The sequence below is a fragment of the Bos grunniens genome, chromosome 26 (genome assembly GCF_055505025.1).
Source record: "Bos grunniens cultivar Pamir isolate PY7600 chromosome 26, Bosgru_T2T1.0, whole genome shotgun sequence".
Lineage (NCBI taxonomy): Eukaryota > Metazoa > Chordata > Mammalia > Artiodactyla > Bovidae > Bos > Bos grunniens.
Genome location: NC_141190.1, coordinates 13,132,227 through 13,156,269, shown reverse-complemented (window position 1 = coordinate 13,156,269; position 24,043 = coordinate 13,132,227). Strand labels below are relative to the sequence as shown.

General features: G+C 45.1%; 2 protein-coding genes across 14 annotated transcripts in view; both read right to left on the bottom strand.

The window, feature by feature from the left end:
• Nucleotides 1-23,104, bottom strand: part of PCGF5 (polycomb group ring finger 5) — a 122,551-nt gene extending 99,447 nt beyond the window's left edge. For 5 of the 13 annotated variants that reach the window (XM_086378535.1, XM_086378526.1, XM_086378534.1 and 2 more), the window contains exon 1: nucleotides 22,899-23,054. The gene's annotated coding sequence lies outside the window, so the exon portion shown is untranslated. Of the gene's footprint in view, nucleotides 1-22,898 lie in introns of all 13 variants that reach the window. The other 8 variants (XM_086378519.1, XM_086378523.1, XM_086378522.1 and 5 more) reach the window with 4 other exon arrangements.
• LOC147344035 (uncharacterized) lies at nucleotides 2,847-22,892 on the bottom strand. The gene has a single exon (XM_086378545.1). It carries the CDS (start codon nucleotides 22,282-22,284, stop codon nucleotides 21,562-21,564), a length of 723 nt encoding a protein of 240 aa, XP_086234671.1. The 5' UTR covers nucleotides 22,285-22,892; the 3' UTR covers nucleotides 2,847-21,561.
• Nucleotides 23,105-24,043: the final 939 nt, after the last annotated feature.

Below are 24,043 nucleotides of genomic sequence, written 5' to 3'. Positions count from 1 at the left end.
TACCTCTAAAAAAATAAAAGCAAAGAAAGTTCTCTTGATGCCACTTTTCCTGACAGCTGCCACCCCTTTTCTCTGCTCCCCTTTTCAGGAAATCTTCATTAGCATCACCTCGCTTTTCATCTTATGTAATCCATCAGCTGCATCTCTCACAAACAATCACTCCCTCTTCCTTCACATGCTTTCTTCACTTGCCCTCCAGGACACCACCCTGTCTTTGTCTGCCCCCATCTCCTTGGCTGATCATTCTCCGTGGGCTCTGCTGTTTCCTTCTTCCTCATTGATGGGAAATGCCAAGGGTTCAATGCTTTGAGCAGAGAGAGAGAAGCAAAGAGGACATTCTGTTGGTGATCTCCTTCATCCCCAGGCCTTTAAATACCATCTGCACACTTCCAGGCCTCCCTCCCCTCCTCTCCTCTCCAGACTCAGGTCCAACTGCATCCTCTGTGTATTAGTTTTCTACGGCTGTTGTAACTAACTGTCACAAATCTAGCCTTAGGACAACACAAGTATTTTCTGATGGGTCTGCAGGTCAGATATGAGTTTCACTGGGGTAAAATCAGATGTTGGCAGGGCTGTGTTCCTTTCTCAAGACTCTTAGGGAAGATTCGTTTGCTTCTTCCGGTTTCTAGAGGCCACCTACATTCCCTGGCCCACTGCCCCCTTCCTGTTTTCAAAGCCAGTCACACTGAATCTCTCTGACGATCTGATCCTTTCAGAGTCACATCTCCCTCTGGCCACCAAAGGAAAGGTTCTCCACTTTTAAGGACTCATGTGATTAGGCTGGGCCCATTGGATAATCAAGGATAATCTCTCCACCTCTAGGTCCTTAATTTAATCACATCTGCAAAGTCCCTCTTGCTACCCAAGGTGTCATGTTCACAGGATCTGGAGATTAGGATTTGGACATGTTTGGGCGCCACTGCTCTGCCTCTCCAAATGGCTATCTAACAGACACAGTCGCTATGTTCAAACTGAATTCCAATTCTCCCCCATCACAAATCTCCTCCACCTACAGCTTTCTACATCTTGGTTGACTGCAACTGCATCTTTCCAGTTGTTCAGGTCCCAAATGGGAGAAGCATCCCTGACTCTTCTCTCTCTCATATCCCGCATCTAATTCACCAAAGAGTAGACTTTATCTTCAAAATATATCTAGAATCTGGCCACCTCTCATCACCTCCACTACTGCCAGTTGAAGCCACGGCCACCTTGCATCAGAATTGTTGCTGTCACTTCCTAATTGGTCTCCAGCTTCTCTCCTACAGTTCATTTTCAGAGCAGTCAACATGATCCTTTTAAAAATTAAGTTGACACATTACTTTCTGATGAAAATGCTCCAAGGACTCCCTAGGTCATTGGGAATAAAAGCCAAAGCCCCTGATAGTCTCCACCGTCCACCCCAGTTGCCTTTCTGACCTCCTCCTCGGCATCCCTTGCTTTCTCCACTCCAGCCACGCTGGCCACTTGCTGTCCCTCTAACTCTCCAGATGGATTTCACTCGGGGACTTGGCTCTCCTGTTCTCTCTGCTGGAATACTCTTTCCCTGATACCTATGGCTATCTTCCTCAGTCCTTGCACTAGTTTTCTATTGCTGCTATGAGCAATTACTACAGAATCAGTGGCTTAAAACAAAATCCACTTATAACCTCCTAGTTTTGTAGGTCTGAAGTCTGGGTACAGCACGGCTCTGCTGGTCCCCTGCTCAGGGTCTCACAGGCCGAAATCAAGGCATCAGCAGGGCTGCATTCCTTTTTGAAGGCTCTAGGTATTAGTATAAACTTCCCTGATAGCTCAGTTTGTAAAGAATCCACCTGCAATACAGGAGACCCTGGTTCAATTCCTGGGTCAGGAAAATCCACTGGAGAAGGGATAGGCTACCCACTCCAGTATTAGTATGCTTCCAGGCTCATTCAGGTTGCTGGCCAGACTCAGGTTCTTGCAGCTATAGGACTGAGGTCCCATTTCCTCACTGGTCGCTGCTCCTCAAGGCTGCTCTCCCCCTTTTTTTCACTCTCCACATAGCCCCTCTCCAGTACTGGCAGGCTGTATCTCCTTCACATTTGAATTGCTCCAAACTCAGCCACATCTCTGTGACTCAAACCACTCACTCTACTTTTAAGGGCCACCCAGATTATCCAGGATGATCTCTGTATTTTAAGGCCTGTGGAGAAAGCAATGGCACCCCACTCCAGTACTCTTGCTTGGCAAATCCCATGGACGGAGGAGCCTGGTAGGCTGCAGTCCATGGGGTCGCTAGGAGTTGGACATGACTGAGCGACTTCACTTTCACTTTTCATGTTCATGCATTGGAGAAGCAAATGGCAACCCACTCCAGTGTTCTTGCCTGGAGAATCCCAGGGACGGGGGAGCCTGGTGGGCTGCCGTCTGTGGGGTCACACAGAGTCGGACACGACTGAAGCGACTTAGCAGCAGCAGCAACAACTTTAATTAAAGCTGGAAAGTCCCTTTGCCATGGAACATAACCTATTTACAGGTTTCAGGGATTACAGCATGGACATCCTAGGAGGCTTTCTGTCCGTCATGCCTCCTTTCCTGACCATGGCATTCATACTGCAACCAGCTCTCCACTCCCCATCACAGTTCATCTCCTTTTCTTGTTCAATTTTCTCATTTTTCTATAGCTCTGACCATCTTATAACAAATCATATAACAAATATGTACTATGCTTATGATTATCATATGTATTCCCCTGCTATAAAATAAACTCCTTTGGGTCAAGGATCTTTCTTTCATTCAATCCCAATCTAAACACTAGCTAGAAGGAATGGAATAAGCCCTTCTTGGATGAATAAACTTATTCTGTCGCTCAACATTCTCTAACCCTATTTCCACAGATTGCTTTTAGTTTCAACGGTTCAAAAACACTTATAAGAACAAAGATCTTGACTGGTGATGAGGAAAATGGATAAATATCAAAGGACTGATCTCTTAACATTGCCCCAGAGCTGAGGTGAATAGTATCTAACTAACTCAGTTCTCACTAACAAAGACATCAGTGTTTGCTGGATAAAAATGTTTGTTATTGGTACAAAAATAACAATGCTTTATTTTTTATGCTATTATCCAAGTACATGGGCAAAACAAGTTGAGTTGTTGAGTTCATCTGGTCTCAATATGCATAGAAAAATAAATGACTAAAATTGTCATAAATGATTTGTAAAAGCCTCCATAAATGCCTGTGTAGTGGGAAAAAGAAACATACTGGTTTGAGGAAGTACCATGAGAAAGCACTGACGCCCACTGATGTTTAAGACTACCGACTGCCAGTCAGTCAGTTCAGGGTCAGAGGGATTATGACAAAGCAAGAAAGAAAAAATATTTCTTTTGAAGACCAAGTCATTTTAGAGATCAAAAACAAACTTCACAGAGAAGGCAACTGAGGCTCAGAGAGGGTAAGTGACTTGTCTTATCTCACACAGCTAGTCAGTGATCTGATACTTTGGACATACAGTCTTAAAGAATAGGGAAAGCGAAAGTGAAATTTCTGAAGCCTGTCTAGGCATTTAAAATGTTCGTTTAAAGAGCTGATTCTCTGCTTCAAAGGGCTGGATCCAGCACAGATGCTGACAGACAGGGAGACTCTCCCTACCAGCACTATACTCGGCCCGACCAGGTCAAAATGCTACAGAGAGGACAGGCCTAAGGGTACGGCGTGGCCACAGGCCTTGCAACCTCAGAGTGACTGGAGGAGGACCCCTTAGGACATCACTACACAGGGACAGGCTGATGGTGCAATACATTTGAGAAATCAAGGGGCTGAGGAATAAAATGGAACGATACCTCACTAGATTAACTATATGTTAATAGAGGAAAATAATTGTTACCTAAGGATTTTGACAAAATCTGGAAGTATTTATAGATGTGGACATGTTGCCACCAGAAAGGCAAAAAATGACGGAAAGTATGTTTTCAGAGAAGAAGAAATAAGACATGTTTTGAATGGGGTTCTCACACAAACACAAAAGACAGCAAGAACTGATGCAAAACAGCTTCCACATTACCAAATCACCACCTCCTGCCTTCTGAATACCTACAACAGAAATGCAAAAGAGCACAACAATTCAGTTCTATATTTAAAACAAGAGGCAAGAGCTATTTGTTTGGTGTTTCTTAAGACAGTCTCTCTCATTCACTTTTGAGCTTCTGGCAATAAGGAAAAAAAAGTCAAGAAATTGGTTGATTAAGGCAATATACACAGAGTGATTTCCTCAATGAGAGCGCGTCAATGTTATGAAGGAGAAAATAAGTCTATTTTTGGAGTCACCAATCAACTTTCCTCTCCATGGATACAGGATGTGTTTTATAACTTTCCAGCATCACAGATGATTCAAAATGACCTTGGTAATAATTGAGACTAAATCTCATATTTTATACATGAGGAAACTAAAGCTTAGAGAGTTGGGGAGACTCTGACGCCACAGCCCTTTAATGACGCATCATGACGGAACCAAGTCCCCTCACTCCTAAGGAAAAATGTAAAACTGTAACCTCCAAAAGAAAGTATCCCTTAATTTCTCTCTGGGTTTTATTCATTTGTAAATGACATGAAATTGTTTTGGCAGTTAAGATCTCCATATGTTTCTACATGATTGGGAAAACCTTTTAAAAAATAGAGTCTTATACCTTCAACACAACTTGAAACCATCTATGTGTTTAATACCGGCCCTTAAGGTTTCAACCTATTTCCGGCCAGTGGAGGAGGCCCCCCCACAAGAGAACAGATACACCGCATGCACGGTGCGCAGGAGTCCATGACGTCCGTTATCCGGATACTTAACATTTATACTCTTTGATTTTTCTTTAACTTCCCTCCATTTTCATGTGGATAAGTATATATCTATGTAGCGGTTTTGTCATTAAGTTGTGTTCAACTCTTGTGACCCCACGGACTGTAGCCCACCAGGCTCCTCTGTCCATGGGACTTTCCAGGCAAGAATACTGGAGTGGGTTGCCATTTCCTTCTCCAGGGGATCTTCCCGACCCAGGGATCAAACTTTGGTCTCCTGCACTGCAGGCAGATTCTTTACTGACTAAGCTACCAGGGAAGCCCAACACACATATATACACACGTGCACATATATGTGTATATTTGGAAAGCTCTGTTAACTTGGATATGTGGTACGGGTAGATCAGACTAAAACTTAAAGCAACACAATCGTGCATGTCATGTGCTACTAAGTGGAATTTACTTTCAAACCTCCAATCCAGCAAGAACAGAGTCTCGACACTTCACAGAGCAATCTCATAAGGATTCATCCAGCGTTTATGGTATGTGTCCACTACGTGCCAGGTCCTGTGGTATGAACTGGACATTCAAAAATCACGCCCTTGCCCTAAGTCAACAGTCTAGTAGAGACGTGTGAACAGATGCTCGCTGCGGTGTGGTGGTGCAGTGTAGCGGCTGGACGACGGAACAGTGGTGACAGGATGGAGGAAGACGACCAAATATCACGGGGCTAAAGGGATAATGCCTGGAAAGGGGACAAAATTACCAGCAGGACTTTTTAAGGGAAGAGATGTTTTTTCCCAGGCAAAGACAAGGAATTGTTTTCGATGGAGGACTTACCATGTGCAAAAGCAAGAGACAAGAAGTGGAATGGCCTAGTCAGGATGCAAAATGCAAGGTTCCACCTTCCCCACACCTGTACCCTCTGTAGCCAATGCCAGCCGGGCTCACTTTACATCTGTCATCACCTACCTCAGGGACCGTCATGCTGCCCAGAGATCACAGTTCCTGTCCTGGGACCATCTGCTCTTCCCCATCCTAGACCACTCTTCCATACCTGTATCTTCCTTCAAACCTCCGATATCTCCTCCCCTGTCCTTGAGCTCAGCTAAGGAATGAGAAAAAGTACTGTCCAGGGAAGTGACAGGTGATGAGGGTGGAGAAAAGGTAGGGCCAGGTCAGAGAGCCCTCAAGACACCCTGGAGATCTGGACTCCATCCTCAGACTCTATCCTCAGCCATAGATTTACCTCCGCAAATGAGGACTCTGGCAGAACGGCTGTGAGGAGTAAGGGTGCAGGGAGTTCCAGTGAAGAAATTAACATGAATAAGAAGTAAGGAGGGTCTGACCCAAGTCAGAGCCTATGAAGCAGACAAGTTTATGTTAAGGAAATAAAATCAAAACCCTATTTTTGACTGAATGGTAGGGAGGTGGAAGAGAGGACTGCCAATTTCTTAGCCACACAATTATATTTAATTTTAATCCACTGGTTTTAATGCTGTTGTTTCCCCCAAAATTGTAATTTACATAATTTTAATATACAGAAAATTGTGTCATCTGCTTCTAGGATCATCCTTGTAAGAATAACAAAACAAGTAACATCTGAGCTGAACTAAGGCCTATGATTTTTGAGCAGATCAAGTCATCCATTGCCATCAGCATTGGAAAATCCTGAGAATAACAACTGTTTATTCACCAGGATGGTTAAGTCACTCAAGTTTTAGGACAAGTTAAGACAAAGTATAGGAAATACTCTAAATTTTCCTAAGTATTTGGCAAAGGATAAGGACTAGAATTCTGGCTATGTGGAAACTTTGCAAATACATATATTTATAGGTAAACATATACATGGGCTTCCCAGGTGGTTTTGTAGTAGAGAATCCACCTGCTAATGCAAGAGATGTGGCTTCAATCCCTAGGTCGGGAAGATCCCCTGGAATTGGAAATGGCAACCCACTCCAGTATTCTTACCTGGGAAATCACGTGGACAGAGAACCTCGGCAGGCTACAGGCCATGGGGTTGCAAAGAGTTGGAATGATTTAATGACTAAATAACAACAAAACATATACATAGGAAGTAAATGTATAGCCTTCCCCAGAGAAAACAAAGCATCAGAAAGTTTCTAATATAATTTTCCCATGATCTCTTAGTGAAAGGATGCAGAAGACAGAAGGATCCTTTGGGAAGAAGAAAAAAAAAAGAGAGAGAGAGACACTAACTTTGTATTTGTTCATCACTTTAAATATTTTTCCTGTTAGGTGACATTCGGGTTTTAATGAAAAGGCTATTTTTTTCTTCTTAGGCATGTCCCCTCGGATAGCCACCTTTCGTCATCTGTGTGTGCGCACGTGTGCTTAGTCATGTCTGACTCGCTGCAACCCCATGGACTGTAGCCCACCAGGCTCCTCTGCCCATAGGATTTTCCAGGCAAGAATACTGGGGTAGGTCACCATTTCCTTCTCCAGGGGATCTTCCTGATCCAGGGATCAAACCCACATCTCTTGCATCTCAGATATTGGCAGGCAAATTTTTTAACCCTGGGAAGCCCACAAAGTAGGTGTATTCATGCATAAAGGCTGTGGATACTTCCTAAATTGCTATAAAGTCTACACATGAAGATCTTTACCTGTGAGTCACAGCAAGTGCGCAGAGCTTCAAACAGTGATTCTTAATCCTATCTGCATGTTAGTGTTACTCAGGAAGTTTAAAATATATGTACACACATATATATACATATATATATCATATCTGGGCCCCACCCTAGACCAATGGTTATCAGAAACACTATACAGATAAACCCTAGAAGCCCCTAGGTGATTCCACAAAGCAATGAGAATTGAGAACCGGTAACCAGAACCTTGGAGAAGGCAATGGCACCCCACTCCAGTACTCTTGCCTGGAAAATCCCATGGACGGAGGAGCCTGGTAGGCAGCAGTCCATGAGGACGCTAAGAGTCGGACACGACCGAGTGACTTCACTTTGACTTTTCACTTTCATGCATTGGAGAAGGAAATGGCAACCCACTCCAGTGTTCTTGCCTGGAGAATCCCAGGGACGGGGGAGCCTGGTGGGCTGCCATCTATGGGGTCGCACAGAGTTGGACACAACTGAAGCGACTTCACAGCAGCAGCAGCAACCAGAACCTTGTTTCTTTAAGTGCCGTCTGAGAACCAACAGCATCCCCTGAGAGCTTAATGGAAATGCAGAATCTCTGGTCCCACCTGAAAGCAACTGAACTGGAATCTGCAATGAAATGCCATCCAGAGTAATGTGTGTGTGCATGGGGAAGTGTGAGATGCACTGACCTAGAACAGACCTGCACTAAGTGGGCAAGCTCTGAATAAGACTGATTGATGGGCTGAATCAATCCCTCATCTTAAAGGTCACACTCTGACCCCAGCATACAAATGTATTAAATGTAAAGTACTTGCTCAGAAACCAGCCAGGACAGCTCCTTATACCCTGGACATGCTGCGAGAGGCAAGTCCTCCCTGCTTGGTACGGGCACTGGCCTGATGTGAAATGGTCACAAGCAGATCTCTGACATCTGATTCACAAGAGCAGCTGACTCTACAGAGGCAGGGAATGGGGCTGGGGAAAGGTACAAAGGAAAGTAACTATGCCTGTAATTATTGATAATTTAAAAAATCCAAAGTTAGATTAAAAAGAAGTTCTTCCCTGAGGTCTAAACTTTCTCATCCACACAACAAACATTTCTCCTTTAAGGTATACAAAATCTCTTGTGATCAAAGTCTAGTTCAACAAGACCTCTAACCTTGGGAAATTACATCGTTCTGAAATTCCTTCATCTCTTGCTTGCTAATCTCCTTCTAAGAATTCCCTCACAGAAAACGAGAGCATTATAGGAACTGTTGGTGATCCCAGGTGCTAGTGGTGAACATCTGGTCAACCACAGCTGGGCCCATCAGGGGCCAAACCTAGGGGAGATAAAAGAACTTGAGGGCAACCTGAGGATGCTGTGAATTTAGCCACCGGAGGCAATACCAAATGTAAAGAAATAACAAGATGTCATTAAGTTCAAATTTACTTGAACTCTAAAATTACTCCATCAGAAATGCAAGATAAGACCATCAATTTAATTAGTTTCTGCAAAACAAAAGGACACAATACTGGCTTTCTGTACAGCCATTCTCACTATTCAGTCATCCAAATGACCTCTCCCATGTCTCTTCTTTCTGTTCTCCTACTCTTCTGACCCCAAACAGACCACACTGGTTCAGAATTGAGAGACAGAGAAGATCAGACTGAAGCAGAAGCAGTGAGAGAGGACAGGAAGAAAAGAAGAAACATTTAAGCAGCAGAAGCAAGGGTATTTAAACTACTTGGCTGGGAGTCAGCCCTCCCTATACATCAGAAGCATCTGGGGTTCTTTGAAAAGTTACGAATCCCCTGGGGCCCACCCAAAGCCAAAGAAGCCAGAGTCTCAGGAAGGCGGGAGTCATCTGAACTTTTTTAAAGCTCCCTCAAATGATTGTGAGACACAGTGATTCCAGAGGACTGGAGTCAGTCCTGAGGGAGGAGTCTAACTTTGAAACAATGTTTCTTAACTTTTAATGTATACTTGTAAAAGCTCCAGATTCCATGTAAATCATTCTCTAATGTACTTATTAGCACTGGATTACTGTTTTTTCTTACTAGTTTTATTTTTGTCAATATAACTCATGCAAATTACTACCAGACTTAAAATGAAAACACAGCAGTAACCTCTCTTACATCTCCAATCACCCCCAAACTAACTTGCCAAACGCAATCTACTCTAAAAATATTTAACTATTTCTCTTTTGATACTTAATTTTATATTCCTAAACAATATGCTTATACTGATATTTCTTGATTTATTTTTGACTTTCATTTAGTAATTAATAAAATTACCAAGGAGAAGGCAATGGCACCCCACTCCAGTACTCTTGCCTGGAAAATCCCATGGATGGAGGAGCCTGGTAGGCTGCAGTCCATGGGGTCGCTAAGAGTCGGCCACGACTGAGAGACTTCACTTTCACTTTCATGCGTTGGAGAAGGAAATGGCAACCCACTCCAGTATTCTTGGCTGGAGAATCCCAGGGATGCGGGAGCCTGGTGGGCTGGCATCTATGGGGTTGCACAGAGACAGACACAACTGAAGCCACTTAGCAGCAACCAATGTCTTATTAGACACTAGCTTATCCTCTCCCAGACTTCTATGATAGAGTGAAGTCAATATTTTTCCCCAACCTCTCTGGTAGTATGTATCAGTTCAGTTCAGTTCAGTTGCTCAGTCACGTGGGACTCTGCAACCCCATGAACCGCAGCGCGCCAGGCCTCCCTGTCCGTCACCAACTCCCAGAGTTCACGCAAACTCACGTCCATTGAGTCGGTGATGCCATCCAGCCATCTCATCCTCTGTTGTCCCCTTCTCCTCCTGCCCCCAATCCCTCCCAGCATCAGAGTCTTTTCCAATGAGTCAACTCTTCACATGAGGTGGCCAAAGTACTGGAGTGTCAGCTTTAGCATCAGTCCTTCCAATGGTCAGGGTTAATAAGGCACGTGTCTCAGTACACTGCACCAGTCACTATTAAATACTTCCACACCAGGTGGTAAATGACTGCTACCTGAGCTCTCTTAGGCCCTTCCAGGGACCCTCTCCTGTCCCCATTATCCAGCAAACAAAATGCTAACGTCTGATACAGGAGGGAGCTTTTAGAGCAGTTCTCACTCCATATTAGAACCTATGTTCTGATGGGCTACCAGTTATGAAATATTCTGAATATTCTCCCTAGATGTAGCCATGTGATTGAATTTTTGCCACTGGAATATGAGGGAAAGTGATCTTGCTACTTGCAGGCTTGAACTTTAAACCTTTGCCCATCACTGCTCTTTCCCATTCCTGTGCGCTGGAGTGCACACAGGCTGCAATCAAGAGCTAACCACTCACACAGGTGAGGACAACGCCTTAGATTCTAAGGCTTAGAGGATGGTGGAGTCACAATGTGGAAGGAACCTGGGTTCCCGAAGAGCTGCATGGAGCAGACATCACCCGAAGCAAATATAAATCTCACCCCATGTGCTTCTTCTTGTAAGACCATTTAATTTTTCTGGAGTTTAGAATTGCCCTTTACTTCCCCCACTTAATAGGCCTTATGAATCAATAATTTATACCAAATACTCCATAGGAAATGGAAAGCCCCACTGAGGAATATCCCACGCTTGGTCAGATGTACCAGAGCATCTGTGGGTTTTGCTTTTGTTTTCGTTGGACAGCTGCTGCTCTGAGCTGGACGGCTTCTCTCCAGGCCTGCTGCACTACCGCCACCTTGAGATTTCACTGTCACCCTAGAATTCGCCTGTGTTTGCCTCTGTTTCCAGAAGACTATATATTATTCTTTCTTCATGGATACCCACATTTTTATACTGATCCATAACTTCCTAAAAAAGATGCACAGAAAATAAACTTTTGAGACATTTCACATGCACAAAATGTCCACATTGTATCTTCCACTTGATAGTTTGAAATTCTAGATTGAAAATAATTTTCCTCAGAATTCTGAAAGAATGAATCCATTGTTTCTTAGCTGCCATTCCAATTCCCAATTTTTTTGTATGTTATCTCTTCCCCCCACCCCAGACAGGATTTAACTTATTCCCATTTTCATCAGTATCCTAAAAATTTTCAATGTTATGTCCTATACACACTCCCTGTGTGGATCTTTTTTTCATTCATTCACTTGGCTATCTTGTGAACTCTTTCAATCTACAAATGTATGTTCTCCAGTTCTGGGAAAATAGCTTGTAATATGTCTTTGGTAATTTCTTATCTTTTACTTTTCCCTATAATCTCTCTTTTTAAAAAATTTTTGCTTATTTTAATTTTTTATTTTTGTAGTCTCTCTGGAACTCTTATAAATATAACACGTGATTTACTGACTGACTATACTTTTTACTTCTTTTTATATCTCTGCTTTTATTTCTACTTTTTCTTCTGGTCCTTCAAATGATTTTTGCCATCTTATTTTTAATTAAGACCTATCTCTTATTGTCTAATTATTACCTTATAGCCGTCTTCCTATTTCACTAGTTACAGGTGGATTGGTTTTGATTATTTCCATTTTCTTATTTTTGCATTTGTTTCCTTCATGATTTTTTTTTTTCTCATTTGTTCTGGTTCCTTCCTTTTCATTGCTGAACGGTTTATTCAAATGTCTCATATTCACTGACTTTAAATGGCAACCCAATCCAGTATTCTTGCCTGGAAAATTCCATTGACAGAGGAGCCTGGGGGGCTATAGGCCATGTGGTCGCAAAGAGCCAAACACAATTGAGCGTGCACACACACTTTAAAAAACTAGTTGTAAGTTCCATGTTCACAGAACAGAAGGAGTAGAGTGGTTGACTAGTAGTGGGCTCACATAGGAAGACTGGGTAGTAAGTTTTCTCACTGTGGGAGAAAACATCAGTATATGTAGGTTCTTTTTTTTTTCGGGTTGTTCATTTTGCCCAGAGAAGAGTCCTTCAATATCCTGCCCAGGTTGGTGATTACCTGGTTACCCTAGGATTGGGAATGAGTGAAAAAGAATACCAGGTCTCACCATTCAGTAGGCACAATTTCATTAAATTACTCTGTTTTCAGTTGAGCATTTCACTCTTACCCTCTTTTTTCTCCCTGTTATCCTTAAGTCCAGAGCTGCTAATTTACCTTGATTTCTCCAAAGACAAAATATTCAGGACTTTCTCTTGCTATATATAGGGGTGGGAGAAGCGAACTGTGAGTCTCGTTTCTTTGAGATTTTCAATCAAGCCCTTATTTCCAGTCCCATGCCCTGCTTCAGAACCTCTAATTCCAGAGCACTTCTGGAATTCTGGGGGATAAATTGGCCATTTCTTCCTAGTTTCTATTCCCAACCTCCTGAGAACCCCAGGGACGGGGGAGCCTGGTGAGCTGCCGTCTCTGGGGTCGCACAGAGTCGGACACGACCGAAGCGACTTAGCAGCAGCAGCAGCAGCAGCTTTCTCCACCACACTAAGTCAGTTGCCACAGGTCTGTCGGATTTTCACCCTCCAAAAGTGTGCTGGTGTGTCCCATCTCTAGTTCACCATCACTGCAACCGCGCTTCAAGAGGGGCGGGTTAACGTACATTCAATCCACCAAACTGCGGAATCCCAAAAACTCAATCCTACAACCACAGAAACTGGCCCCCAAAGATGAGCCTTTATCAATTTTTGAAACACTCGTGGCTTTTCTGTTTTTATAGACACATCTGATTAGCTTAGATACTTTCTCAATTATTGTCATGTTTACCATCATTTTCTGTCTTAATCATAAAAAACATAAAAAACAACACATAATCCTATTCTGGATACCAAAAAATCTTCTGCTTTATTGACTCATTAATTAAGCCTTAAAAGATGGCAGTACTTAGAACACTAGATTATAATGAAAGAAAATACAGGTTGTTTTCATGCAATAAAGCTGTTTTCACTGACTCTTGCCACTTCAGATCTAGCCTATGGTACCTGAACTGAAAGGTATTTGCCTTGATAATGTTCAAGTATTTCCAAGAAGACCTTTGACTTCTGTACAAGTCATCAACAATACTGGAGTCTTAGTTATTTCATTTCTAAAACTAGGCAAAGGAGGAATGATCAGAATATTTAAAAAATAACTGGGCAAGTTAAGTTTTCTCACATCCAAAGGCTTACAACTTTTTGTGTTTCATTCAAAGGACAAAAATCTGACGGTTCTAAACCTGAAGATTAGGATCCTTAAAGCTGAAAACTCAAGGCTTATCCAAAACACTAAGTTCATACTTATAAGAAATAACTACCAAGTAAAACATTAATATTACACTTTTGATCTAATTCCACTCAAAGAAGCACATATTTTGGACCTGTCAATGTTTATAACTTCCCTGAAAAGAAAAACCAAGCACCTAACAAAGGAAAAAGACTCCTGTGCAGGGGTGGGTGGGAAATGAAACTGTCCTATTTCTTGAGCTGGGAGGTAGTTCCATGGATGTTCACTTTTTAAATAATTCATTGAACTAGAGATTTACATTTCAAAATGTTATATATGTTATCTTTTACAGTTAAAAAAATAATACCTTTTTAGCAGTTAAAAGAGAAATAGATAAAAAGGCAAATTTTTCATTTGTCATAAATGCAGTGCTTTAATCACACTTGGCCAGAACTGTTATACACTCTGACATGGCTAAAGGTAGAAAAGTCACCATGATTCACTTTCAGTGCCTAAAGCAGGGTCCCACCAAAATTCAACAGTCATCTCAGTTGTTTCATTTGAAACACTTTACTTTTAAAAAATTCTTAAACTTCGGAATGTACCTTTTATCCCACACGGTAATGTTGATATCTTACACTATTTATTTGCAAAGCACTTTCACATCAAATACCTGGGAGACAGAACAGGCATTGTGCTCTCCCATGCTGCAGATGAGGAAGCTGAGGCATGTAATAGTTAATTAGTAGAAGACAATGGCACCCCACTCCAGTACTGGAAAATCCCACGGACGGAGGAGCCTGGTAGGCTGCAGTTCATGGGGTCACTAGGAATCAGACACGACTGAGCAACTTCACTTTCACTTTTCACTTTCATGTATTGGAGAAGGAAATGGCAACCCACTCTAGTGTTCTTGCCCGGAGAATCCCAGGGATGGGGTCGCACAGAGTCGGACACGACTGAAGTGACTTAGCAGCAAGGTCACTAACAGCGACAGAATCAGGACAAACTCCAAGTGCTATATGTCCAATCAAAGGCTCCTTCAGCATTTTATGAGGACAAAGAACTTTCCACTTTGAATTCAAAAGCAGGTTATCAAAGGTGGTCTCTTTGATGGTACCAGTGAGTTTCTGGAGATTCCTGAGACAGGGAGGAGAGAACAACTTGGCATGGCTATGAAATCAACTAACTAAGGACTATGCTCACACCTTCTGAGTCATTTCACTCACTTCTGGTTAACATAAAAATGCACCTGCTTCCTCAGAAGCTAGTTTAACTCCAACATAAACACGAAAGTTATGAGTAGTCTATAACCTGGGGTTTCAAGGGAAACAAATGCCTGTCTGATACCCACAGGGTTTCCCAAGGGGGAGGGGCGGGGATAATCCCCATCCACACCTGTCTTCTTCCCCACACCATGCTTTCTCCACGGAGGTGGAGCCACTTATTTAGTTGGCTTGTGACATCGTGGCTCTGTTTCTTAGTCTACAAATGGATGGAGTTTTCCTATCAGAGAGATCAGGCATGAGAGATTTGGCCTCGTCTCTTTGCCTGAACAGTGAAAGGCAGAAATGGGTGTTTCTGCCCTGCAGCCTCAAACTTTCCATCCAGTAGGCTGTTCCGAAGTCTAGCCTAGGGTATACACAGTTTATAAGACCATTTTGGCCTTCCCACTGAGCTGTGTCTTCCAGCCTAGTCTTCGTCAATAATGAAGTAAATTTTTTGACGATCTGCTGCTCTCATCTATTTTTTAATTGGTAGGAAAGAAGGGGTGCTTTCCATGGGTCCTCCTCAGAGACGCCATCACCTGCCTTTCAGTTAGAAGTCAGAGACTGTGGACATGACTCAACAGCCCTCCTCAGTGGGTTTCTGTGCTCACAAACACAGGTGCTCTAGAAGCAATAAGCAAGCTTTCTTCTTTAAGAGGAAGCATCCTAAGACTTTGTTCAGTGGATACTTTTTTGCTCCTTCTACCCTGAAGGGCAACACTAATCTGAAATTCAGGGATTCTGATTCTTTCCAGAGAAACTCTGCCATACACATGGCTGTGATCTGGGGTGGGTCTTAGTTTTCCTAGAAAGCCTTTAAAAGATTTTAGCTTCCTCATCTTTTAATTGAAGGAATAACTTTCCTCTTTCAAGATGCTTCCAACTTTATGAACTAAAAGCTCAGAAAGGCTTTAATAAATGCACTCCAGAATTCTAAAAACATATGTGTGTGTGTGATGTGACACCCTGGCCTCATGGTTCCTGAGGATCAGTGAAATCCGACCTCATGCTTGTGTTATTTCACCATCCTCAGGTTCAGCCACGCTCTGAATTCACATCATTGCTCACTACTGACTTCTCCATCACGATGAGCTACTGCACAAGTCCCCCAGGCGCTTCACCGCCCAGCCCTGGACACCCTCCCCCTCCACTCCAATCCTGCCTTTCATTCGCTCTCGCTGAACCAGCCACTACGCATTCTACCCTCACATCTCCAGCTCTTTCTCCCAGTCCATCAACACTAGTTTCACTCGCCTTCCTCCTCAACCCAGGACCCATATGGAGCTGGCAGTTTCAATGATACTCACACCATCTCCACTTCCAATTTTCTGAGTATTGCTGGAGAAAAAGCATAAATACAGGGAAGACTCGTCATATCACAAGGCTAAGGTGAAGGCTTCTTAGCAACTTGTCAGGTCCTCCTCACCACCATTGGCTCTGGTCATGCTCAGATCCATTCCAAATCTTTCCCCCCCTTCTCCACCTCCCAGCTTTACCTCTCACTCTCAATATACTCTCAGCCAAGAAACTGGCCTCTGTTGTTTTTTCCCTTTTTTAAAAAAGAGGAACCTACCAATTTCAGATGCAATCACACTCCCTCCAAGCTTCCAACTTTCTTCTTTCAATTGCAGTTTCTTCTTGCCTTCATTTAATCTTTTCCCCTCCATGTCACATGTTTTTCCATGAATAACCACCTTTCTCATGGTCAAATGATTTATTATTCAAAAGGGGACTTTGTTTTAGAATAAAAACAGGCATTACTCGTCCAACTAATTGTAATATTTGTCCAAATACTATCCCACCACTGAACCGGGATGACAGATGTCAACTGAGACTGTCTTGGGTAATCTGATACGTGGTCACCTTCTCCAGCTCCTTTCCCTCCTGCTCCAGGAGTTAGTGCTCCAGGAGCACTAACCACCTTCCTGCTCCCTCTCCTGAGCTTCAGTCTCTTCCTCTCTACTGACAGCCACTCAATGCATAGCACTCTTGGGCTTTACATACAGTTTTAAGAGTGTCCACTGGCCCCCTCATCACCTCGAGTCATTGTCCTCTGATGTTCACAGTCCAATTCCAATTTACACTCAGGTGCCTCTCAGGGCCCTGGCTGACTTCCATTTCCACTGCCCAAATGACCCTGACCCTCAAAGGCCACTGACAACGGTCTCACTGACAATCCTAATGACCTTTTCCAAGTATTATCTCAGGGTCTCTACCCTATTGGCCCCTCCAAATTCTCCTTCCTCACCTGTCTTTACCCTAGCTTTTCCTTCTTCTCTTCCAGCTTTTCCTCTTGTCATCCTGTTAGCCTCTTTTATCTCCCTTCAAGCCCACAAACATGGTTTTTCTGAGCTCCATCCTGGCCTTTTACCCTTCTCACTCACACTTGGAAACATTCTCACAGCTTCAGCATCCCCTGTCATAAGGATGCTTGCAATTCCATCTCTGTTTCTAACAGCTGCCATCCACTTGGACAGTTCCATAGACACATGGAAATCAACATATCCAAATCCAGACTTCCATTAATTAGACACATCTTCACTGACTGCACGAACTTATAGGTGCTTTGCTAGTGGCCTTCTTGATGATTTCATTTTCTGCCATCACCATCCAAAGTCATTTAGCTTCAGTCTGACTCCTCCCTCAGTTCCCTCATCCAATCAGACAACTAATCCCAATGCATTTACTATTTCTACAGTTTCTCACCCACCCAACTGCCCCAATTCTAACATAGGTTCTCACTGCTTCTCTTCTGGGAACTATTTTAATAGCTTTCAAACTGGGACTAACCATGACACCTCCAATACAAATTGATGTCATAGAGCACAGCTTTCATCACATCATTCCCCCACTCAAACTACTGTTGACAGTTATCTACAGCTTACTAACCAGACTCCTTAGCCCAGTGTTCAAGATGCTCAACGCAGTCCTATGTCTGCCATGCATGCAGCCTGCTGTCCCACTCTCCTGCCTCAAGGCTCCTTACCCACCAGCTTGACCACGTTCCTCTCCATTCTTGGGTATGCTCATATAGGCTTTCCTTCAAGTCTTAGTATAGGCTGAGCCCTACATCTCTGCCAGTTGAAACTCTACCAATTCTTTAAAGCCTTGCTCAAGACTCCTTAATTAAAATTTCCCCATTTTTTCCCAGCTAGAAACAGTGTGTTCCTTCTCTAAAATCACAAAGCATTTACTTTGTGCCTCTGTAACAGTTCCTCCATGTAATAAAGTCTGTGGTTACCTATCTTATGGGCTTCTCAGGTGGCACTAGTGGTAAAGAACCCGCCTGCCAATGCAGGAGATGTAAGAGACGTGGGTTCAATCCTGGGTTGGGAAGACCCACTGGAGGAGGGCATGGTAACCCACCTCAGTACTTTTGCCTGGAGAATCTCATGGACAGAGGAGCCTGGAGGGCGACAGTCCATACAGTCACAAAGAGCCAGACACGAATGAAGCGACTTAGCATGCATCTGTCTTAAGCTCCCTACATGCTTCCTAAGCCCCTCAAAGGAAGGGTGCGTATGTTTGATTAACTCATGTACATCCTTATACTGCCTTATACATAGTAAGATGAATGAGAGGCTGAAATATTCAAGTTAACTTTGTATCTAGCATATAGCACATAAAATAATGAAAACGTAGCTAAGATCATCAAAGCTAATTATACCAAATTCTTAGGAAGGCCTAGAAATTAACCATTTTTGCAGTTGCTCTTATTAGATCAAGGATACATGAATAATTTCAACTAAAACTGTAGGAAGATTATACATTCTTTTTTCTTTTTCTTTTTTAAATTATGATAGTATGATTACACATTTACAAGATACTTAGAAAACACATAATGAAGTTACAGATAGTTCCACTATATGTTACATTTTTTAAGTAGATAAACTAAGATTTGTAACTGGAGTTTCATTATCAAACTCTCCAAAACAGAATGAATATGCAAAAAAGCAGTAGTATACAGTAGATTTGAAAAGCACTATGAACCAATTCAACATAATTAAGATTTATACAATTTTGACACAAGAGGAGGATACAAATTCTGTTCAAGTTCCCATAGACTATAAACTAGGAGACACTAGGACATATCCAGGAACTATGTATCTTTTATCAGTTCCTCAAACTATACAGTTAGAGAAGACACTGCTGCTGCTGCTAAGTCGCTTCAGTCGTGTCTGACTCTGTGCGACCCCACAGACGGAAGCCCACCAGGATCCCCCATCCCTGGGATTCTCCAGGCAAGAACACTGGAGTGGGTTGCCATTTCCTTCTCCAATGCATGAAACTAGGGATCACTTAATTCCCCTCCTCCCAGGCCAATCACCAGTTCTGCAATTGAGAAAACTGAAGCTTTAAGAAATTAAGTTGTTCACTTGGTCATATAAATCAGAAGTCAAAATATAACTTTCCATTTATTAAGGGCCTAGCGTACACAAGGTAATTTACATACATTTTCCCAGTCTTACAACAGTCCTTCAAGGTAGGCAGTATTATCCCCATTCAGAAATGAGAACATTCAAAAAGGTTAAGTAACTTGCTACAGACAGCCCTGCTTGTCAGGGACACAGCTGAGCTTCGGCCTCAACTCTGTCTGGCTGAGAAGTCTAGGCTTTTCCAATTTTTTTAAATTGGAGGATAACTGTTTTACAATACTGTGTTAGTTTCTTTCGTAAATCAACATGGACATATGAGGCATACATATGTCCCCTCCCTCTTGAACGTCCCTCACTGTGGCAAAGGCAAGACCTTTACCAGGTGTCCTGAAACAGCCTTCTACTGTTTCTTCAGTGAATAATTACGCCAACTAAGTAAGTGCATACACTTACAAGTTGTAAGCCATCTTACTAGAAATTTTGGAGGCGTGAAAATTAAGCAACAGCTTCATTACCATAAAAGTTCTAAGGTTAATTACTGCTAACATCCTGACTTTCTTGTCAAAAACATCTTTAATCTGGAAAAGATACACGTTTTCCTGCTTTCTCAATTCTTAAATTTTTTAACTTAAAATGCATTTGTCCAACTACATTCAACAAGTATGTGTTCATCCCTTGGATGGCCAAGGCACAGGGGAGGGTATAAAGCTGAATATGACATCATTTCACTCTGAGAGTTCACAGTAAGAGGCAGAGAATCCACTAACCACAGGGACTACTCACCCCCAACTACGGGGGCTCTGGCTGATTCGAGGACTTCCAAACAAGAAGTCAAGATGCTTGATTCTAACCCCAGTCCCGCTCCCCAGGCAAATCATCCCACTATGCCTCAGTTTCCTCAGTTAAGGAACTGATAAAAAGGAATGAATTATGCCAACCAACGTTAAGGTCCCTTTTAGCTTTAAAATTCTATTATGTCTGAGCTCACTCTTGAGATTACACTACTACGGAACGGGAACTGCTGGAAGCCCACTCTTCTCTGGCAGTGAATTATGAAGAACTGGGTACTGAGAAGATTCCTACAATGTAAAGCTATGCCTCCAAAGTTTGTTATTTATAATCAAAAAGTTTGCTAAAGTTTTTCCTGAAGGGAGGTAGTATGAAGCACGACATTCGAATCCTTCCATTATATCACTGACATAGTTTTAATTCTTTACAATCCATTTAAAGTAGTCAAATTAAAATATACTTTAAAATAACTCCTTCTATCTACTCTTCTATGGAGTTAAGCTATGGGCACTGACAACAACAGAACTGAGGCCCTTGCAGAGACAGAAATCTTGTATTCAGTTAAATTAATACACCGTATTAAGTGCTACCTACTAGGGACCATCCCAAACTATGCTAAATTTGAGGTTGGTGCGCAGGCAGTGGGGCGGGAGGAATATAGAAATATCAGTATTTCAAATATCACTGGAAACAAATAATACTGTGGGAACTGACTTTGCCAATTTCCTTTCAATATCCTCTACTTCTCAACTAGCACAGGTAATATTTTTAATCATCCGTTAACCTCTACAGTTACACTTTCTCTTGACAAGGCTCTACATGCCTTATCGTTCTTCATACTCGGCATCTTAGGATATACAGCTCAAATCCACCTTGTGCTGTAATTTAACACCATAGAGGAGGAAATGAATCAACCAAAAGAAAATTGGAAGAAAAAAGTTAGAACTGTCCCATCTTAGTGCCTGGCCCACAAAAAGGTTACAGTTAAGTTCAACAGTCAAAGACAGACTCACCAAGAAATCAGGGAAAAGGAATTTATTCATTCACTAGTCAACAAATCTGAGTGCCTACTATGCCAGGCACTGTTACAGGTACTAGAGTTACAGCAGTAACAAACCATGCGAAAACTCGTGCCATAGTATAGTTTACATTCTAGTGCAGAGGGACAGGACTTAAAGAACACCCAAAGAAAATCCTTTCAGATAGTGATTAAGTTCTATGAAGAAAAAATAGGCCTGGGGGTGGTCCCTGGGGTGAGGGGTGAGAGGCCACTTAAGTTAATCAAGAGGGCCTTGCTGAGTAAATGCCATTTGAGTTAAGTTCTAAATGATGAGAAAACTTTACTCAATCTTAAAAGCGTAGGGTATGGTAGGAATGAGTCGTTAGTCTTTAAGGGTGGTCACAGTGGTCAAAAGTTCTGAATTAATGGTAAACTAGGTTCCTTGTAGGATTTGGCTTTAAAAAAATATAAAAATAAAAAGCCCTAAACCTAAGCCTTTAAGTAGAACCCATCTATTTAGGAACTACTTATTTTTAAGATCCACTAACTTTTAAACTTTCTGCTAATTACCCTGGCGGTACTTAAGTAAAGGCAATTACTAGAAGGATGCCTTCTAGTGAGTCCAAAACCTCACTTGACAGCATGCAGATTCTAATGAGAGGACCCACACCTGCAGCGAACCAGTGCTCTCCACCGACTCATCAACTCAGCCAGGTGGAATCTCGAAACTCTTCTAAGAACGGGAATCAAGCCTCGGGAAATCTGGGCAAACTGACACCCCCCCCCTAAAGTTCCCCCAAACTGCGGGAGGAGGGGGAAAAAATAAACCCCACCCTTTTGCACTCTCTCCCCCCTGGTCCTCCAGGCGTCACAGCCGCGGAAGGGCCGCGGTCCCTGGGGCAGAGGCACACGGCGAGTACGCGCGGGGTGTACCGCGCATGAATCATCGGCGCCGGGTCCGCGGGGCGATGATTCATTCACCGTCCCGGAGCCCACGGCCACACGTTTCGGGCGTACGGGTACGGCCGCACACGCAGCTTCCTTAATATTAAACAAATGTTTCAAAGTACAAACGACCGGAGCCAGAAATGTGTCGACCCAGGCCAGGCGGCGAGGAGGAAACAGCACGTTTCGGCCGCTGCCCGAGTGTTCCCGGGGTCGGGAGGGGAGCGCCGAGCACGTCCGTCCACCCGGCCGCCGACCCCCTTCCAGTCCCCGTTGCCCGCTGGCGCGCGGGCAGCACCCGCAGGGGGCGCGGCGGGCGCACAGGTGGGTCCCCGCCCGCCCGGCCTCCCGCCCCTCCCCGCCACTCGCGGAAGGCCGACGCGCCCTCGCCGACGCGCCGCCCGCTCGCCCCTTTCCTCTCCGTGACATCTTATATAATAACCCGAGCTAATCAAAACGGAAGCGACGCGCGCTGCCGGGGCCCGGTTCTCGGCTGCCACTGGATGCTCGCGCCCCGAGCCCCCGGCCCCCGAACTAGGCGCCAGAGCGCGCGGCTCCGGGGGAAGGGCCAGAGCGCCGCCTCGGCTCGTCCCTCCTCGGAGAAGGCGCTGCCGCTGCCCGTCCCCGTCAGGAAGCCGCGAGCGTCACAAACTGCGTCAGCTTCTTCAAACACGTTTCACGGGCTCCCTCCAGCCGGGGAGCCGGCCGCTGGGGCAGCCGGGCCGCGGCCCGAGCTGGCTGGAGCCCCTCCGGGGAGGAGAAAGTTCTTCGGGGCCCTCCCCTCGCCCGCGCTGCGCCCGGCCCCGCCGCGCCTCCAGCCCCTTTCCGCGCGACGCCCGCCCCGCCGCGCAGCCCGCCGGCCCGCCCCGATGGCAGGTTGGGCAACTTGTGACCCCCGGGCGCCCGGCGGCCGCCTCCCGCCCGTCCCGGTCCCCAGCCGCTCGGGGGCCTCCCCCCAGCCCGGCGGAATACAGCGACGCCAGAAACTTCCCCGGGCCGCGCCGGGCGGGGTAGCCGCCCGGGTCCCGGCGCATCGCCCTTACCTTGCTCTCGGGAGGCCACGAGCCGGGCGGGCCGCGCGGGGCGCGTGGTGCGCGAGCGCGCGCGCGTGGGGAGGTAGATGAGGGCGCCCGCGCCGGCGGGGGCGGGGCGGGGCCGCAGGGTGCGGGCGGGGCGGCGGGGGGGCGGCCGGGCTGGCGGGCGCGAGGAGAGCGGAGCCGGCGGCGGCGGCGACGGCGGGCGCGGGGCGAGCGCGCCGAGGGGGCGGAGGAGTTGCCGTGGGTTTGTTTACGCATTGCTGCCCGGCTCGGGGCACAGCCCGCACTCCCTGATTGGACACAAACTGGGGCACAGCCTCTCGCCGCCGCCCGCCAGGCCTCCTCGAGCAGCCGCCGCGCAGCTCCCGGAGCGCCCGGCCCGGCACGGCCCGCGGCGGCGTCCGGGCCTGGAGGGGACGAGCCGCGGCCGCGGACGGGCATGGGGCCCACACGTGGGGCCGGGGCTCGCAGGCGCCCACCTGTAGGGGCCCGACCTTGGCAAGGAGAAATTCGAAACTTCTGAGGCTGGAGTCATCGTATCATCCAGCCATAGAAACGCAGAAGGGGCACTCCTCCCCCCCACCGCCCCCACCCTCCTACATAGATGGAAGACGGAGGACGCTTGCCCTTGATGGAGAGAAGAGCAGCTCAAAGGTTGATATGCCCCTTTGGCGATGGTCAAGCTGAGACTTCCTGTCTGAGCTGTCCCTGGGAGATCGCAGTTCCTTCGCCTGTCTTCAGTTTCTCTGTTGTAAATCTGTCCTCCAGGCAGCATTCAAGTAGCCATCCCAGAAGTGACCTTGCCAAAAGACGCTCAAGATCCTTAGATGGCTCTTGGAGCCTCAAGTTCCATTTCCTTAGTCTCCGAGGCCTCTACAGCTGGGCCTCCACCTTTCAGCCTCTTTTCCAGTGCCCACCCCTCACCCCCCAAACCCTTGTTACAAACCCTCAGATGCCCCTGTCCTTTCACAATTGATATTGATTCTGCTCTATGTTCTGCTAGAAAACCCATAGCCCCCTCGACCTGTTCAGCTAGCATCCTCTCAGTTTGTCCACCGTCTATCCCTGTGCAGCCTCCTGACCTCTCTGCAGCCTCCTGACCCCTGTGCAGAATCCTCCTGTGTGGCTGCCAACAGCCTGACTTGAGGGTC

Bases quoted from the DNA above. Each gene is read 5' to 3' on its own strand.
- LOC147344035 (XM_086378545.1), bottom strand. From the start codon at position 22,284: ATGTCACGGAGAGGAAAGGGGCGAGCGGGCGGCGCGTCGGCGAGGGCG.